General features: G+C 33.3%; 1 protein-coding gene across 4 annotated transcripts; it reads right to left on the bottom strand.

Moving 5' to 3' along the window:
• Window positions 1-4004: 4004 nt before the first annotated feature.
• LOC126701490 (CMP-sialic acid transporter 2) lies at window positions 4005-19687 on the bottom strand. Of its 4 annotated transcripts, none has more exons than XM_050399620.1 (16): window positions 19345-19687; window positions 18390-18611; window positions 17508-17624; window positions 17065-17121; window positions 16032-16109; window positions 14725-14769; window positions 12899-12958; window positions 12583-12705; window positions 12344-12421; window positions 11435-11504; window positions 5903-6010; window positions 5532-5665; window positions 5349-5428; window positions 5154-5199; window positions 4999-5063; window positions 4005-4405 (listed from the first exon to the last, which is right to left on the bottom strand). In XM_050399620.1, exons 2-15 carry the CDS (start codon window positions 18555-18557, stop codon window positions 5013-5015), a joined length of 1215 nt encoding a protein of 404 aa, XP_050255577.1. In that variant the 5' UTR covers window positions 18558-18611; window positions 19345-19687; the 3' UTR covers window positions 4005-4405; window positions 4999-5012. The 4 variants fall into 4 exon arrangements, with proteins under 4 accessions (XP_050255577.1, XP_050255576.1, XP_050255575.1 ...); XM_050399619.1 differs by having other exon boundaries at window positions 18390-18598; XM_050399618.1 differs by having other exon boundaries at window positions 19350-19687.
• Between the last annotated feature and the right edge of the window lie 988 nt (window positions 19688-20675).

Here is a 20675-nt window from a genome sequence, read left to right as displayed (position 1 = left end):
AACAAGTTTTAATTTTTGTACTTTCACTAGATAAAAGGTTTTGTAATTGATGTTAAATGAAAGAGATAAAATATTTCACTAACATATTACACTTTACTCTAATAGGTTCATAATCACAACTGAAGATAATTGATATAAATATATACTACGGTGGACCCCTTATCAATCCTAACGAGATTGATGGATTCCGATTTAAAGGGCCGAGTATCGAGTCCTATTATATGGTGATACGTCGTAAGTTGAAGACGTTGAATAATTTGAAGATGAAAATTGTGGAAGAATTGAATTTGAACCTTGCTTTTTATGACATAAAGATTATTTACGGTTACCCACAAGAAGTCCTCCATGAATAGATAAATTACAGGTATATGGCGATCAAACAAGATAAACATTTATTCCTAGGCATAAAGAACAACGAATAAGTGAATAACAACGAAGCATATTCATTTAATATTTTCTTTTCAAAACAATAAATAAATATATTTTTTTTAACAAAAAAAAAAACAAGAAAACAAACGTAACAATGAAGCAAGTAACTTTTATGACAAATTTTTATATTTCTCATAAAAATAGTATTAAAATGTTTATAAAATGATCCATTAACAAATTTTTTAACGGCACCTATTACCCAAACCTTATTCTTAAATCATTCTAGTGGTGGTAAGAATTACAAGTAACATTGAAGTAAGCTATTAAAGTGTCCTCTATGACTGTAAGATACATCATCTTTATCTTTAAAATGTGATGAAGAGGCCAAAGATTATTAATTATATTTGTAGCATAAATGGTAATGTTTATTCTAAATCATTCTAGCAATAGAAACTTTCTATTAAAAAAAAAAAAAAAATCTAGCAATAGAAAGAACCATGACTAACATTAAAGTAAACAATTACAGGGCCTTTATGATTTTATCAAAAAATAAAAAAGTGGCCTTATGATTATAAGAAACGGTTCGTTTCTTCTATATTTTAGGGTATAAAATATTACTTATTTCTTTCCTTATTGAATTATTCCTTCTTCTTTTTTGTCAATTTAGTCTACCGCCTTATAAAACTGCATCAATCCAATCGTTTTCATATAAATCTATTGGCAAACGAAGATGTTTAAAATCTTTTTTTTTTAATTAAAAATTAAACTAAAAGAATACCTTTCTTAATTCATGGTAATTTTTAATGGAGTATGTGGCAAGTTGTACTATATAATATTCATCTTGTTCTAGGGTTTCGCAACTATTCACAACATTTTGAAAGCTTATTCCTTTATTTATTTGTTATTATTATTGTTATTATCATTTAAGGAATTTCATTTGTTTGTGGTCTTATATTTATACAAAATAATTTAAAAAAAAAAAAAAACTAACTAATTAATGCCCCTTAACAAATTCAAACGCTAAAGCCTCTACTAATTTTTTTTTCTCCTCTCATCTCGAATTTTCTATTTCAACTTTCAAACTCTAGCCTTTTCAATACTTTGAAGAATAGAGAACAAAAAGGTTGAAATTAATATATATTTTTTAAGAGCAAATCAAGTTAGTGTCGGTTTGGGAGATGATGAAAGTTTTAGTTTATTTTAGAATTTTAGCTTCTTTTTAGTAATATTCATGAATCCTATTATTTCTTGGTACTATTCATGGGTCTCATCGTACTATTCTGGTAGCCTTTAACTTTTTTTTTTTTTTCTACCCTTTTAATAAAAAGTTTTCATTTTCAGCTAAATAGGTTGTTTCCAAACAAACCTTTAATCAACACATGTATACAACTACAGGTATATTGCTACATTTTTAATACTTTTACATTAATTTATTTTCTCCGTTTATTTTAAAGAATCAAATTAAATGTCTAAACATGATATATTCAGATTACTCTCTTGCTTTGATTGTTAGTAAATATGAATTGGTTTCTTTTGTTTTGTTATTTTGACGAGATAAAATATATATTTGTAATTGATTTTATTTATTTATTTTGTTATTATATCAAATTTTTTTTAATTTCTTTTTTAATTCTGTCTTTAAATCCTACCCTCCTGAATTAAAATCTTGGCTCTGCCACTGGCCTCACTCATATTGAGCCATATCATCAGCCATGTCACCATTTTTTTTTATTGATTTGTTCCTCTAAATATCTTTTGGTAATATTAAATCGTCCAAGATATTATTATGGGAAAAAATCATCCAAGATGAATGTGTAAGGTCAATTGGTTAATATATTTGATATTATCAAGAAATTAGAAGAACAAATCAATAAATTAAAATTTTAAATAAAAGAAAAAGAAAAGAAAAGAGGGTGGCGTGGTTGATGATTCGGTCCATTAGGTCTAATCTAGTCCCCTTCAATCCACTTCAATCTATTTCAATTTAATGTGGTCTATTCTAGTCCACTTTAATCCATTTGGTCATACTTCGATCCATTCCATCCAATTTTTTTGTTCCATTTCAGTGCACTTACTTAAGAATGAGAAAAGACAGATTTGGGTTGAAAGTGTCTATTCTATATTTGAATTTATTTAAAAATATAGATGAAAAAATGGTATTATTTTTAATTATTTAATTTAATGATTTGTGCTATTATCTTTTTTTCTTATGCTTTTTTTTTCCATCTTAGCTAATATTATTTTTTTAGTTTTTTTTTTTTTAGTGGATTACACAATTTTAGTGTTTTGATATGATATAATTTGAATTAGAAGTCCAATTTCTAAGTCAAATAAAAATTAGAAGATTGCTATAACTATGTTTTTCGTAGACTTTTAAATGATACACCTAAGCAAATGAAAGCTTTTTTTTCTATTGACATGCGAATCTCATCTTGCAATTTATAAGTTATTCGATATACCATGACAAAAATTCCTTTATAAAAAAATTTATTATCCTCTTCAATCTCTAACAAGAATGATAGAATATATTTTCATACAAGCATTCAAAATAGTTAATATAAAAATAAAAAAACAAAATGATGCAAAACAAGCTCTTTATGTTGGTTGGAAGAAGAACCATAATTTTTACATAATACAAATTTATATACATACATACATATATATATATATATATATATAGAAAACAAAAAACAGAATTGTAAATTGTCTCAGTCATTGCTTGGGCCGACGACTAGTGACCATTAAAACTCTAGTGAGAAGTGGTGAATTTTGTAGAAGAAGGTAGATTTAAGAGAAGGCAAAAAGGTTCAATCAGTAATCTATGACATGTCCAGTTTGGATATCCAATACTATAACTAATTTGTTGCTAGATCATTTACAATTCTTTTTGTAAAGTGGCTCTTCGATGTTTGCAACTAGTTTATACTAATAGCCCATGAAGAAGAGCCCTTACAACTCATCTTAATCAAGCTCTAAAAAATTCAAGAAACAAACCTCTAACAAATTGACAAACTCCAATTAGTTACAAGTTACAACGTATTGAAAAATAGAGTAACTGACTTAACTAATCTTCTGTTACACATAGTTAAGAGTCCCTTATTGTTCTTATTATTAGTGAAAAAGAACACATCTTCTGAACCCATCCCAGAAGTAACTGGGACCAGAAAATATTGACTTAGTGTTCTTATTCTTTGTGAAAAAGAAACTGTGACCATATATTTGAACGAAGGAAGACGAGGATGAGGAGAGTGAAGGTGACAAAAATCAAAATGTACTAAATTTAGTATATTTTAGTCACCTTCCCCACCATCCACTCGTCAGGCTGGCCCTGTCCATTCCAAGCATACCCTAAAGGAATTAGTATCCATAATAAGTTAAATAATTTTTAGGCATGCATGATTGAACCAACCAGGACTCAACAAGTCCATTTTGCTCAGTTTAAGCAAAAAGTTAGGACTCCCACGTTTTACTTCCTCAGAAGAAAAAGAGAAAAGAATGGGGGTAGCAAGTATAAAATTTTCAATTGTACAATTGAAATATCACTTTTCATATTGTGAATGAATAAAGAACAGTTCTCTTCTTCTTTTTTTTTTCTTCTTTTTTCCTGCAGCAGTCTAGTATCAATATCAAAACACTTTCTATATAAAAAATGATATATTGGGAAGAAACGGGGTCAAAAAAATATTTGAAACTCTTAATATTTAAAAAAAAAAAAAAAAACATTCGCCATTAGTAAAACTGAATAGGTGTATTGAATTCGGGGCAGGAAGTTGGAGATCCGGGCAGGAAGACAGGTATGTCTCCCTATCAAAATCTCAGAGCAGCAAAAACCCAGGTCACCCACCAGCTTCTATACTGCACATTCATCCATGAAAAGCTTTACGCCCCAACTAGAAAATCCCATTAATGGGCAAGGGATCCCAAAAAAGTAGAAGGCTATTTTTTCTTAATTTTATTTTATTGAGTGATTGGAGACCTGGCTATCTTTTGTACCATCCTATAAATCCTGCCAAAAGAATTTCTTCGAAGAAAGTTCCTGCAATAACATTCAAAATAATACAGCTTGATTATATATTGGGTGGCAATTGAATGAAGAAACAGAAAGTATACCATTCTAATGTCATACATACATCTTAATAAGAGCATCTTCCTTGTAAATGAAAAACAGATTAAAGATCAAAATATCACTAATGTTTTTGTATCGGGTAGCATTCGAATATAGAATCATGAGGGAAATTATTCCCAAGCCTCCCATCTCCAGCTACCCATCAGTTCCACCAAAGCAGGCATTACCAAGACAATTTTAGTTGGCCTGTTAAACTAAAATTGCTGGGTAAGGCATAAACTTTCCACCATCCCCTCTTGAGACCAACTTAAACTAGCAATACAATTGGATGCTTCGATGAATTAACCTTTTGTCCCTATTCCAAAGTATGAAGATCAATAGATATATCTGGCTCCCGAAGAATACCCAGCACCCGAAATGCACACCCAAGAAAGAAACAAAGATGTACAGTCTAAATTGAAGTGTTTGGCTTTAGTCTAAATTCAAAAGATTCCAATATGCATGTTGTGATAGCAAATGCGACAGAGACGAAACCAAGAGCATATAGAGAGTCAGTAACATACTTAAAAGAGTAACCTCAGGTGGGAAGAAGTGGCTTTCTCTCATCAGATCCTACAAGATGACTTGCCTATAGAGGGGAAAATTAATATGCACATAGTGAGCAAAAGTATAACATAATAGAATTCGACTCTGCAAAACAAGGACTGCAGGTTCACACCTCTTCACTTGCTCCTGCTGCCATATTTATAAAAGAATCCTTTGGCCTGAAGAAGGAATAATAAATTCATAATTAAAATGTAGAATAAAGAATGTACAGGTCACAAAGTTTCCCCAACCCCCCAACTGAAGCAAATGCCCAATGATACTACTTAAAAATCAAGGCACAAAAAATCAGCAAAAAATGAGCCTGTACCTTTGATTTTCATGAACATCTACTAGCTCAAGCTTCCCATTTTGTTGTTCATCTCTGACTTTAGAAAGGGGTGAAAAGAACTAAAGGGAAAAAAGAAGCAGAAGATCAAAAAGATTGATTAACAATAAAACACTTCTCTCTTTTCTCACTTTTCATCCATCCAAAAAGTTTGTCTCAAATTACCTGGTGCATTGAGATAAATACAATAGAAATTCCTAACAAAAAGTTTACAGTCAAAGTATGACCAAACATCACAGCAGATGCTATGCCCGTAAAGATTGTGGCAACTGTTGAGGAGTACTTCTTCAAAATTGTATCTGAAAATTTCAAATGCATCTCAATAAGCTCAATAAATATGATTGCTAAACACATACACCCACCGGTGGTGAGGGGGATGGGGGGACAAAACAAAATACACACACAAACACAGAGAGAGAGAGAGAGAGAGAGGAAGAAATAGTTATATACATAATTTTTTTTATAAGTAATAAAGAATTTTATTAAATAAAATTAGTCCTTAAATACATTTAACAAATAGGTAAACATATTATTACCTGCATATTTGAAGAAAAATGATGATAGAATTCCTTGTGCTGCATTGTTAGCTATCAGAAGCATGGTAGCTTTTGAATGACCTTCTAAGATATCAAAGCTACTAGGACCTGAAAATTTAACATTGTGATCTCTGAGGCCCACAGCTTAGTTTTATTACAAAAAATGCAACAGTTTATTGAAGGGTACATTTACGAGTTTGATAAAAATGACTTCATTGTACTTCACATTGTTCTTGAAGACAAAGATCAATAAAAAATCAAAATGGGCTTTTAGTTTTACACTATATTTGGGAGCATATAAAATATTTTTTTTTGATAAATACAACACATACATTTAAGGACAAGGAGCATATAAAAGAATAGAATAGGTAGATCATAAAGGAAAGGAATAAAATACGGTGTACTTTTCCTAGTGTGTGGAAGTTTATCAAAGACAGAATAGAAATCAAAGAAATATATAATTGTATATACCCTTCAACTTTCATTTGCCCTTTTTTTTCTTAAAAAAAAAGAATAAAATCCGTATTTCATCTTCAGGAATGAGTGTTTCTCCAATTTTTGGGAGGAATGCTTACGTGGGAATGGAATGGAATCGGCAATTCCCTCACTGCCATTTCATTCCTACACACTAAACTCTCAAACAAGGGAATAGATGAAATATCCTTTAAAGATCTTCTTATTCCACTCCTTCCAAACTAGGGATGGCAACGGGACAGGTGACGCCCCCACCCCTGCTTCGAGGTAGGGGGTTTGACCCCACCCCCACCATCGCCCCTGCACAACCTGACCTATTGCCATCATTTGGAACTAACAAAATTCCTCCTAATCTCATCTCATCTGTTCTTGACAATTGCTTTCAAATTCTGAACTTACATACTCTGGATCCCCCTTCAAAGTTTATAATTAACTACTTGCTAATAGATTTTGACTAACACTATTTAATTGCTTTGTGCAAAACAGAAAACAGAAAATAGAAAATTTATTGACCCAGATTTGGATGTGCTCAGAACATGCATGAAACCCCTTCTAAAGGAAATAATGAAATTCAATGAAGAAATTTTAATCCAATCATCATTCCTCACTACCCCATCCATCAATTACACACGGAACAAAACTCTTCACAGAATAAAACAATTTAGAATAAGCAGAGAGTTTTTTTTTTTTTTTGATAAGTAATGGGACCTTTATTCAACAAGAAAAACGCAGAATTTCACAATAAAATATATATGAGACCATAAAGGGCAAATGAAATATATATGAGACCATAAAGGGCAAATGAAGGGCCCACCAACCATTGAAATATGAGACCATTAAAATATATATTCAATGTTTGGTTTGTGATGTAGAAACTTCACATATATATGGTCTCATATATATAAGTAACTAACAAGGCAAAATTAGAAAAATATGGTCTCATATATATTTCACAATAAAATTTCTACATCACAAACCAAACATTGAATTTCACAACACAGAACCACATAATACCCACCAACCAAACCATTATTTATCCTAACTTGGCAGGATGTTCTGCAAATCATACAACTCCAGCCACAAACTATGGATTTGAGGTCATAGCCTCATAGGAGTCTTTGGAAATGAGAGTTATTGGATTTGGGGTCATCGGAAGACAAGGATATTACCGTTGATGAATATAGCCTCCATGGCAACAGAGATAGAGATTGACAGCAAGGAGAGAGAGGGGGGAGGGACGGGGGCTAGGTTTTGATAACTAATCAATGGAGAACGAGAGGGAGAGAGAGAGGGAAGGAAGGGTGGCTAGGGTTTGTGAATGAAAAGTGATGAGTGATAGTGTTGTTACATAACTTTCAATATTTTTAAGCCATAAAAATAAAATATTTAATATTTTTAATATATCAGTTTGGACGCAGGGCAGGGGAGCCAGGATGGGTGAGGAAGAGTACACACGACCCACCCCAAACCTTCAACCATTAGGCGTGGGTCAGGATGGGTCTCTGTGGGTCATCTATCCCTATTCCAAACAGAATGTTCAGAAAAAGTGAGCCAAAACCAATTATAGTATCAGAAGCAGCCATTAAATTTTACTATCATTTTCCATGATGGACTACCATTTTCATTTTCATTAATTTCCTCACTTTGGCTGAGGGACTTGCACAGTAGGTTGACAAGAAATATATCAACACAATTTATTCTCTGCCAGACTTACAACAGATCATTCTTTTTCCCAAACATATCTAAATGTACCTATCTTTCTAGATTTAGAAAACTGTGAAGGCTAACTAAAGCTATTTTCTACACTAACTGAATATAAGTAATTCCTAAAAGAAGAGAAGGAAACACGAAGATATTCAGCCACAACTAAGCAAGTTAATTATGTAACATAATCAACCAAATGGTGAGGAAGTGAACTGCTAACCACATTAAAGTACAGTTGAATAAATTAAACTGCAAAATTTTTTTCTTTTTCTTTTTTTTTCTCTTTTTATAAGTAAAAAAAACTTATTAGAAAAGGAAAAGAGAATGCCACATAATTATGTAAAATACTAAGGCCATGATCCCAACTAGTTTTTGCAATCAGCAACATGAAACCTTTTTCTTGACATTCACTTCTCTGATTAGCCTATTCTTTATTCTTCTTTTCATGTGGCCTGATCATCTCAAACAACATTCCACTTTCTTTGCCCTTAATGACACACCAACTTCTCACAAAGGCAATCTGAATCTTTTTTCTCCTTTTATTATTGCCAATTATCCACCAGCTGAACTTATTATCTGAATATGTTGGATGTTACCTACCCAAAATTTTCATCACAAATCAGTGACGGCCAAAACACCACCTCATAAGATTTTCTTTGTATTTTATTTGGTGCCTTCAATCACACATCACTAGAGATGCACTTATTTACTAATTTACTTGACCCATTCTATTTTGATTGAAATATAATCAAATTATCATTTGTGTGGTTGCCTTCACGGGTAGAAATTCTTTTTTGTGATAAATGCCATCTGGTTGCAAATAAACTGAGTTTAAAGTAAATAGTTATACATAAAGAGCTAGTACTTGTGTCAGGTTCACACGTCCCTTGTCATGACTTCCACATTCTATTGATTGCGTACACTATGAACATTATATACTTGGAAGGACTAGTTTAATCAGGTAACCACAGCCTACCGGGACAAAATAGGATTATCTTCCAATGATTTAAGCAGGAATTTAGCATTCAGAGGCAAATTAGTTAGTAGACTGATCTTAGGTTCAAATCCATAAAAAAAAAAGATTAACATTGTAGTAACTTTTGAACATAATAGTTGTATACCTTAGATATAAATATAGATGAATTCAGGTCCAAATATATAAGTTTCAAACATATTTTATAAAATATAACATGATCAGAACACATAGATAAAAAAAATATATAAAAAAAAAAATTAAAAAAAAAAAAAAAAACAGAGGCACTTGGAATTAAGTTTTCATTCCTACAACCCTTTAATTGAATGCACAAAAATAGTACCACTATTTACCAAGAATGTTAAACAAAAATGTTCCTATCAAGACAGACGCATTTCCACAAAAACCAAAATTTTGAACCCAAAATCCACCATAAAGGTTGCATCTCTCATAAGGGGGTAGACTTACTCTCATAAAAAGTACTCTATATAGTCTACCTACTTATCTTCTTTCCCTTTTCCAAATTCAACGGATAAAGCAAATCATATAGAACAACTTCAACAGTATTTTCTTTGGAGTGGTTTGGGAGATGATTCAAAACTTCACCTGGTGAATTGGTCTAAGGTATGTTCTCCTATTCAGTCTGGGGGTCTAGCAATTAGAAATCTGAGATGCTTTAATGAAGCATTGTTGGGAAAATGGCTGTGGAGATTTGGGTCTAACAGAAGCATTATGGAGAAGGGTAATAAGGGTTAAATAAGGAAGTGAGGAGGGAGGTTGGTGCTCTAATTCTATTCCAGGCTCCTATGGGGTGAGTTTAAGGAAAACTATTAGTATTGGTTGGTCTACTTTTTCTCTCTATATTCAGTTTGAGATTGGAGATGGGACTAGAGTGAAATTTCGGCATGATGTCTACTGTGGGAAGAATCCTTTGAGTGTGTGTTTTCCAAAATTATTTAGAGTCAACAGTGTCAAGGAGGCTTATGTGGCTGATCTCATGCAATTCCCTAATGGGGTTCATTATTGGGACTTGGGAGTTCTTGCATGCAATTCAGGATTAGGAATGGGAATCTTTGTCTAATTTTTTGGATGCTATATATGGAGTCTCGTTGAGGGGTATTGGTGAGGTTAAGAAATGTTGGATGCCTGCTAAGAGTAGGGGCTTTGAGGTGAGCAGTTATCATTGGGCCTTGTTTGGTGTATGTAATCAATCCTTCCCTTGGAGAAGCATTTGGAAGCCAAAGGTTCCTTCCAAAGTTACGCTCTTTATTTGGCTGCAGCTTTGGGAAATATTTTGACTATTGATAATTTATGTAGGAGGAAGGTGAGGATTCTGGATTGGTGTTATATGTACAAAAGGAATGGTGTTCACCTTATTTGGTATTATATTGGGAAATGCCAAAAGACTGTGGTTGAGCTCCTAGCATGTTGGCAAGGAAAATTTGGCTGCCATCATAATGGTTTTATCTAGATGGTTGTCCCTTATTGTTTGATATGGTGCATTTGGCGGGAAAGAAATAATTAGTGTTTTGAAGACTCTGAAAGGACAATAGTAGACTTAAAAAAAGAAATTCTTTAAAACACTATCGGATTGGATGTCTATCATAAGAAGTCCTTCTATTTCTTTGGTTTATGATTTGATGGATGTTGTGTATTTATTTGTTTTGGTCCCCTACTACATACTTCTTGTATATTTGGGTGACTCTTTTTTATGAATTTGAATAATATTTTCTTTACTAATCCAAAAAAATAAAAAATAATCATGACAAATGAACTTGAGTGAAGCAGAAAACTCTTCACACGGATAGAGTCATAAATAATAACAGAATTGAATGATAGCATACAAGCATGAAAAATAGAGAAAACCCCACAAGGAAAATGGACAACTGTGTGCCAATATACTATCAGAGGCTTCATTTCAATAGAACTCAAACATCCCCTTAATATCCATGAAGCAGGAACAAAGGGTATGGCACAGATACATTTACACACATAATGGAATAACAAACCATTTACGGAAAAAGGGAAAAGAAAATGTTGACATAAAAACTCCTTACATTTCTCCTGACAATTATATTCCTGTTTCTACAACTAAAAAAATATATTTGTATTTTACCAAACCAGATGTGCCCAAAACCTTTTTCTATGAATTTCAGTGCTAAAAGATCTAGTTTTAAATCCTGGATATGTCCAAGTATCATATACATATTGGGAAGTATCCGCAAAGAACCAGTTTTTTATATAATAATGATACAGAATACTACTCCTTCATTTAGCTATATTTGTTGGTTATGCCAATATAATCTGAAATGCCATTTTTTTTTCTTTTCAGGTATTATCTGAAATGACATGCTATTAAAAATAAAGATTCATGTGCATACCTTTGACAATGGCAGTTACCAATATTCCTAGAAGGTTGAATATAGCACCATACCCATATAAAAATAAGTTCTGCAAGCCAAAATTACAGAGATTCAAATTGTAGACATTAACTTCCTTTATATACTTTCATTAATTAACAGATATTGCAACTGAAATACAACATGATTCTGTATGTCAGATATGGAAAGAACATTACAAACAGAATTAGGATCTTGTAGATTGAATCTAAGGCCAATTGACCCAAATATAATGGACAATTCCTAATTTATCTCCTTCAGGCCAATTAAGAGTGTGTTTGGATGAGCTTATTTTCATTGGTTTATTTTGTTTGAAAAATAAGTTGTGTGCAAGTACAATTGTACATAGAAATGGCGAGGCTTTAAAAAGCTGTACATAAGCTGACCAAAGTAAGCTGGCGTTTTAAGTTAAATCAAACTGACCCTAACAAACCCAAAAAGACAGGACCAGGAGCTCCAATGAATTTATCACCAGCAGACATGGTCCACAAACACTTGCTTTCTTGACTTCCAACAACAGAACCGAAGAGCCCTTCAACTTTCTTTGGTGAATTATGCTATAACTTAAAATTATATCTCATTTTCAAAAATTTCACTTTCCAGCCTAGGGAACAACCACACCCAAATTTCACTCAATATGCTTTGACAAACATAATGAGTAGCCCCTCCCAGATATTCATAAAAGCATTAATGAACCATTTTCATATGATACAAGGGGAAAAACAGGCATACTGCATATAACTCATAGTTTGATAAAAGAGCAATATTTACTATACATCAAGCACAGACCATACTTGCTATATTCCTTGATCAAATAATGCAATTTTAAACCTCAAATCATTGCACCAAGTGAAACTAATAAATTAATTATACATGATCCTAGTATGTTACCTGGAGGTAAATGCTTGTATCATATTGACTTTTTAGAGCGTACTCATTGTAGACAGATGCCAAAGATGGAACAGTTACCTGTAAATAGAATTATTTACATTAGCCTCCAAAATCCACAAATAAGTTTTGAAAATAAGAAACACAATGTAAACAGAGTAGTTTTTCCAAACTTCCTTCTTATCAAGAATTCCAATTTTCCATGTTAAATAAGAGGACAATAAATACCAGAAGTTACTTACAAAGACCAACGTGTACATGTATGCACCCGTTGCGACTGGAAGACCCAAAGCAGTGGTACCTTCAGGCAAAGAACGCAACTGATTTACACTAATTCCAATGAGCAGCAGAGCAAGAGCTTCCCACTGTAGCAAAACAAATGAATCAGCAACATACCATACAATTATCGAGGCACAGAGAGGTGTTATCAATAGAGAACCCCAAAGGTGTTAACATTGCCAAGCTCTCATACAACATTGAAGAACAAATGATGATAGAAAGAAGAAATTTTTTTTTATTTCTGAGCAAGATGAGGTGCAACTAATATATGATACTAACCTGAATTATGGAAAACCGGCGTCTCATTATAAACTTCAACAAAACAGCAATTACTAAAACCTGCATGTCAATGACCAAACATCAAATCTTTACAAGACCTTCACTATTTCTACAAAATATATATAAGACTAAAAATGAACATTAAGACAGTTTTCACCAAATCACTAAACTAAAGTTCAGATTAAGCAACAATATTACAAGGCTTCATTTTTTCTTTTGAGTTTCCTTTTTCCTACTCTTAATGACAAGGGCCAATAATGGAAGCTCATGATGGAGCCATATGATCCTGTGTATTTTTGTTTCCTTGCTCTCACTCAAATACACCATCTATCATACCAAGTGGAAGTTCAGCTTCAAAACTAACTTGAATAAGAGTAAAGATCAAAACTGTAAAAGGGCCCACATAATAACCAAAATCAAATTATAAAAAAGCAAGACACATAATAAAATTACTGTGTAAGAAATTGCTGATACTGTGTACCTCTGATATTGATAAAAAAAAATGTTCAATATCAAAAGATTTTTTTTTTTTTGATAAGTAAGAAAATTATATTAAAAAAACCTCATGAAAACATAAGGCAGAATAGAGAGTACAGAGAAGGAAACATAAAAAGGGAGAAGAAAAGGAGAAAACAAGAAAACAAGCGAAGCCAACAAAGAACTAATTACAAAGAAGAGAACTAAGGAACATAGGGATAGAATCACTAGAGGTGAGTCCCCAAGCCCTAGACCAATCAAAAAGAGAGCCACTGAAGTAAGCGAGCAGTTGGTCATCGGTTTTGTCCATGTCCTCAAAAGTACGCCAGTTTCGCTCCCTCCAAATGCACCACATTAGGCACAACGGAGCTAGATTCCAAACTCTAGAAGAGTGCTTTCCGAGCCAGTTCCACCAACCGAAAAGCATATCTGCAATCGATCTTGGCAAGACCCAAGAAATCCCAAAAGATCTAAAAACCAGGCTCCACAATTGAAAAGCTTTTTCACAATGCAGAAGCAAGTGATTCGCCGTCTCCCCATTACTGCGGCACAAAATGCACCAATCAACAAAATCATAGCCTCTACACCGCAGAATGTCCCCTGTAAGAATCTTTTCCCAAGCTGCAGACCAAACAAAGAAGGAGACGTGCGTAGGAGCCTTAACCTTCCAAACACCTTTCCAAGGAAAGATAATAGGCAAGGGACATCGAAGCTTATCATAGAACGAGCGAACATAAAAATCCCCCTTCTTTGACAGTTTCCAAATCATACGGTCTCTTTGCTCAGAAAGAGGTAAATTGGAACCCAGGGAATGAAGGAAATCATCCACAACACCCGACTCCCAATCATTCAGATTTCTAAGAAGAACCTTCCAACTTCTCCGGGCCTCGGTCCCCAGCCGCTCGAGAGACAAGGCTACAGATGCCTCCCTATTAATAGCAATCCCATACACTACCGGGAAGGATAGATGGAGAGGTAAGTCCCCACACCACTGATCTGTCCAAAACTTCACCTTATCCCCCACCCCTACCTCAAACCGGATGTGTTTGCTAAACACCTCCCAGCCTTTCCGGATACTTCTCCATAAACACCCATAACAAGTATGCTTTTACAGGATATTGAAAATGACACTTGACATATATGCCAAAAATATAACACAAGTAAGGAGAATTCTGTTGAATCCAGCTAAACTATTATCATTAGTGAACAATGTAAAATGTAATACAAATGAGCATTTTTTTCACAGCAGGTAATGTTAGTGGCCATGAGAGATACAAATAGCAAAGCTAAGAAAATGGCAAGTAATATCACTAAAATACCATTTACAAAAGAAATAAATCTCAAAATACCTTCAAATTGCTCAGCATCTTCACTGTTGCAGGATTGAAATATAGCTGCATAACAGATGACCTTATATCAATCAATTTATAACTTTAGACAAACACACAAGTCCTGAAAATGCCAGTAACAGAATAACTTATGGTGAAGACAGTTCTATTCTAAATAAAAAGCAGCAAATGATGTCAAAACACCTAGGAAGCCTACACACCCAACCATATTTGGTAGTGAAGACTGCAGACACCAGCCTAGGCAGGTAACCAGCTGCCATATGTACATAACATGGCATACATAATATACATTGAAGGAACACCACACATTACATCTACAAACATTGTTTCCAGATATTTGCACAAACCACTAATCCTTTTCTTGTTGCAATGGCTCTAAGAGCTTAATATTCTGGTCTAATCAGAGCCCAAGGACCATCACAGGAGATAGACCATAGATATTCCAGTCGTAATCAGAGTCTATTCATGTGGATGAGCATGACCCAAATATGTAATGGAGGTGGAAAATTATTACATGAGATAAGCTGATTCAAAGGCCAACAAAATAATTTCACTATAATCTCAAATGGAACTTGCTCAAGGAGCTGAAATATTGCTCCAAGATATATTTTAATAATTTTTCAAGTCAGATACTCAGGTGTATTTTGGATTTTTTGTATTGTTCCCAGCAGCTTTAGTTGCACCTAATTATACATATGGCCAATTTTCATTTCTAGATTTTGGTTGATATGTGGGCCATTTTGGATGCACTTTAATTGCATGCTCAATTAACTTTGAGAAACTTGGTCCCAAAGCTGCATAGGTAGATGCCTATATATAGTTTATTGATATTTCAGCAGTTAAGAAAAAGGATGGAAAACCCAGCTGCTTGTTTGATACATGATGCACCCATCACTTGGGTGTGATGCTCAAGAACCCTAAGGTGATATTAAGTTGATCTTTCTCCCCTCTCTATTTTCTTTTTCAATTGCTATTTGCAGCATTCCAGTCTCTTTACTCAGATTATTCTATCTCCAAACCGACAAACCTAAGCCATTGAGTATCTAGAATACTGCCATTGCAGTGCAAACACACCCAGACTCTTAGCCCAAAAAAGACAGCCTAGGTGGCCAACAATTCCAGACACTGGTCTATGCATGGTATTGACATACAAAGCTTGCAGAATAATCAAGTCTATATTCAAAGAAAAGATTAAAAAAATTATTAAATTATATTGTATAGATAGATAATAGATAGATAAAAAGAGAGATAGAAATGCAATCTAAAAGCATAAACATATGGTAAGAGGACCTATATAGGAATCTTACCTGCATTGTGAACTTTAGATAGTTATTGATAGCATAAAGAAATGCTGGAACAGCAAGAAGCACATTGTTTCGAGCTGCCTGCAAGAATGAGAAAACATCCTTCTGAAATTAGAGGTCTCCAATGTGAGATGTCAAAGTAAGCAACATGCTAACTCAAAAATGGGTGACAAATACACAGGATGAGAATATTTTTTAAAACATAAAAATCCGAATTTCAAATTAGAGACTAAGCAGACCAAACTGAAAAAGATCACTCATAATCTAAGTACCACAATATCATGACATGCAAAGGGGAGGGGGGGAACTCAACTGGCCTACACTACCAGAAGTTTTACAGGAGTAATCTACCACAGTTTCATTGCTTAGAAGCCTATAAAAAGGCCCAACAAACAACACTGGCCAATCATGCAGAGTTTACCAAACCCATCATCTTATATCCATGTCAAAGATCTATGTTGTTGAGCTTCATATATAGCAGATAGTAAGTGGGAACAAATATCTACAATTTTCTGTGCAGGAAAAATTAAAAGGCACAGCAATAACTTCTTTTAACTTGTAACTACAAAACTGATTTCATCACCATCAAAATGGTGCCTGATTACTTCTGAAACTTGGCACCTGAGGAGTCCGATACAATTGGAGACTGTATAAAAAAGGGAACCTCATGTTGCCTTCCATTGCAGCCATATTGAAAAATTCATATTTACATCCAGCAAATATTCATTCACACATCCATTATTAAATATCATTTTAGTTCCCTTGTTAATAATTTGTGAATCCAAGGTCAACCACAATTTGCAGTGTGCAATGTAATACTATATAACACCCCAAATGCAGAACTCTAATTCTAAACAGTTATCTTCTCCATCAATAAATCTGAAACTTGCAAAAGCATGGTTAAATTCATTGTTATTAAAATATTTCACATCTAAAAGCTAAGACTTTTGCAACATATGAATAGCCTTTTTTCAGAGTCCATCCTACTTCAAAATTTTAAAACATAAATTGGATGATGATAATGACAGACTATTACCTGCACGAATGTGGAAATTGAGAGAAGAGGCTTCTCCCCAACTTTTTGATTCCTTGCCTGAAAAATCAACAAAAACCTCACCAAGATAAATAAAACCTCTTGCCCTTTAAAATATGTAACATAATGGATTTTCTGAAAACTACCCCCAAGATAAAATAGGCTATGAAAAAGTTATTCCAACTATCAAATCAAACCTTTCTCTCCCTTCCCCCACCCACCAAATCCTCTCACTCTCTCCTACACATGCACACACAAAAACAAAAACAAACTGTACTACCATCTCCATCATATGCTAGAACCCAACAACATTAAGGAATAACAAAAACTCAATTGACTCAAGATCTTCCTGTCAATAAAGTGGTTTGCCTTACTTGTGAAGCTCAATTTATATATGTTCTTATAGGAATAACAAATAAAAAGAGATAAAGAAGTTTCAAATGTACCTGTAGCAAGAGCATAGTAATAGCAAAGAAAACCTTTGTAATCTCTGTTAAAAAATTAACGCTAATTGGGCTAAACTTGAAGCTCCCATCCACCTTGGACATATAAACTAGAATAGGCTGCAGGGGAATAAAAAAGGCATTAAATATATCAGACAACCTTGAAAAAAGGACAGAGAACTTCCCAAAGGAATCAGAGCAAAGTTTAAAGCATTCAATATAATATTCAGGACCAAGATCTCACAATTAAGTACACTGAAACAATATAAGAGCCCATCAGGTTTTGCTACCAGTATTCTCTTCTTATTAACAGGAAGTAAGTAACTTGAAGCATATTGGAACATTTTATTTTGTAAGAAATTTTATTGGTAGCAATCTAAGAAACATTGCAACCTAGGAACATGGGAAGTGCACTTGAGTTACTAAAACACATCCTTTGAAATTAAATAATCCTTAAACACACATATGCTTGACAAACCAACATGTGAAACCAATTCTTGGTACAGGTTTTGCCATATTTTATGGTCTCATCATAAACAATAAGAAAAAGCATCTTAAAGAATTCCTATTGAAGTAAGAAATTTTATTAGCTTACTTTATGAAACATAACTATTCACTACATGTTGCATGTTTGACCCAAATCCCACACCCATAACCATAAGATGATAAGTGGAAGACAGGTTATTCACATGCCCAAGAGCATATAAGACATAGAATTCAAAAAGACAAATTCTTTTCTGTTGGTTGGTTGGGGAGGGCATGGGGGTACAAGAGATATATAAACTAGTATAAGCATATAACGCATAACTATCAAACATTTTGTAAATTATCAACACGTAAGGTTTATGATAGTAGAAATTCTACTGGTTTAGATATGAATTTCACCTGTAGACCAACTAGCATACAATCACCAACAACCAAAGCGATGTTGAGGGCGCGTTGCTTTGACGATACCCTGTTCTTGTATCGGTCATAAGCCCTTGACACGGTTTTGGTTGTTGGGGAAACCAACTTCGAATGGCAGACACTGCATTCTACCACCCCGTTCTTCATTGATTTTCCCCCAAACTGTCACACTCTACACAAAATTGTACCTACAAACAAAAACTAATAAGAAATAATCACCAGCCCTGTATAGATTGAACAAAATAAAATAGCTCCAAAACTAAAACTATCCAAAGAATAAGCATACCTACCAACCACAAACTGTGTCAATAACCTTAAAAGTATAAGCTCTATATGATATAGACTCACATCAAAACAACATAGGAAATGCTAATACCCCATTTTTTAATTATCAACCAAAAAAAAAAAAAAAAAACCCATTTGGCTGATTGGAAATGTGGGATATAAAAATAAATCAAGACTTTCAATCTGAAAAAAAATCAAATTTATGGGATAAAATGGAAAGTTCTCTGTCAACTAGACTCCACTCAATAAAAAGGTAACCCTTTTCATTGAACAAAAGTGAAATTCTAAGGTCCATAATCTTTTTCTTTTCCCCAAACAGAGTATAAACTCGAATTAGATTATCATTTATCAATCACCAATAAAAACCCAGATACAAAATTTGGCAGATATACCAATATTCAATCAACTTTCATTAAAAAACGCAATCACAAATAAACACAATCCACCAGATCTCACTACTGAGACAACAAAAATCAAAACATTTTGGTGAAAACCCTAAAACCAAAATCAAACTGAATCAAATTCAACACACACAGAGCTCAGATCTTGCTATCTCATCACCATAGCTCAACTCCTACAGTCAAAACCAACACACAAAAAAAGAGCCAAATTTCGAATCAACCAAACAAAAAATGGTAAAACAATTTACCACACCTAAACTTAAAACAAAAATCGCATTTATCCAAGAAAACTCGTCCCAACTTTTCCCGCCAGATCCGCAACTCCGAGGCCGGAATGAATTCAAATTCCCTCTCCTCCTCTCTCTCTCACAGAGAGTCCGAGAATTTTGAGTTCTTTTCTTCGTGTTTTTGTGAATGTGTGGGAATTGGAATTCCGTTTTTCTCTGTTTTTATGGGATTTTGAATTCCCAGAGATGCGAGGAATATGCAGAGAGAGAGAGAGAGAGAGAAAGAGAGTTTGGAGTGTTTTAGTTGAAATAGCTTTGGATCTTTTACGTCTAATAAGTCCTTAATTCACTTTCCAAATAATCCATTTGCTTTGAATTTACACAAACGAATCACACGTTGTGTTATGTGAGGAAGGGAAAACGACTTACTGACGCATATGTTAAGGTGGGTAGTCGGTGACGGACCAATTAGGTGCCAGAGACTTGTATTACAAAGAAGCGGAGTCAAAGTTGGGTTTTTTTTATGTGATTGTGATCATTCCTCTTATTATTAGCATTTTTTTTTTAGTTAAAAAATAAAATTAAAAAAAAAAAAAAAGTTCCATTTGTTTAACGGTAACCGATTCCCGCACTCAGTTTCATAACTTATTGATTTTGTGCGATTTTGAGTAGCCGACAAAAAATGGTGGGTTTCATTACCAAAAAGTGTCACCATTCATAGTACTTGCTGAAGTTAACAAATTGTGAAATTTGGTGTGCCGTTGGTTTTGTCTTTTAATTTTTTTTTTTATTGCTTTATTTGTCAAGCATTAATATTCTAGATCTATAAGAATCCATAAAAACGTATTCTAGATCTACAAGAATCCATAAAAACTTGCCATGTTTGTAGCATTATTTATTGTGAATGGCAAAAAAAAAAAAAAAAAAAAAAAACTATATTTACAACACTTTCGCAACAAGTTCCAAGTAATTAGAACCAATAAAACAATAACAACTTACTACCTAATATTTGTTGTGAAAATGTTGTAAAAGTAATACTTACAAAAAAATAGTACTTGCAGAAGTTAACAAATTGTGAAATTTGGTGTGCAATTAGTTTTGTCTTTTAATTTTTTTTTTATTTGTCAGTATTAATATTCTAGATTTATAAGAATCCATAAAAACTTATTCTAGATCTATAAGAATCCATAAAAAATTTCCATGTTTGTAGCATTACTTATTGTGAATGGCAAAAAAAAAAAAAAAAAAATTACTATATTCACAACACTTTCGCAACAAGTTCCAAGTAGTTAGAACCAATAAAATAATAACAACTTACTACCTAATATTTGTTGTGAAAATGTTGTAGAAGT

The sequence above is a fragment of the Quercus robur genome, chromosome 10, assembly GCF_932294415.1.
Source record: "Quercus robur chromosome 10, dhQueRobu3.1, whole genome shotgun sequence".
Classification (NCBI taxonomy): Eukaryota; Viridiplantae; Streptophyta; class Magnoliopsida; order Fagales; family Fagaceae; genus Quercus; species Quercus robur.
This window is presented reverse-complemented; position numbering and strand designations above follow the sequence as displayed.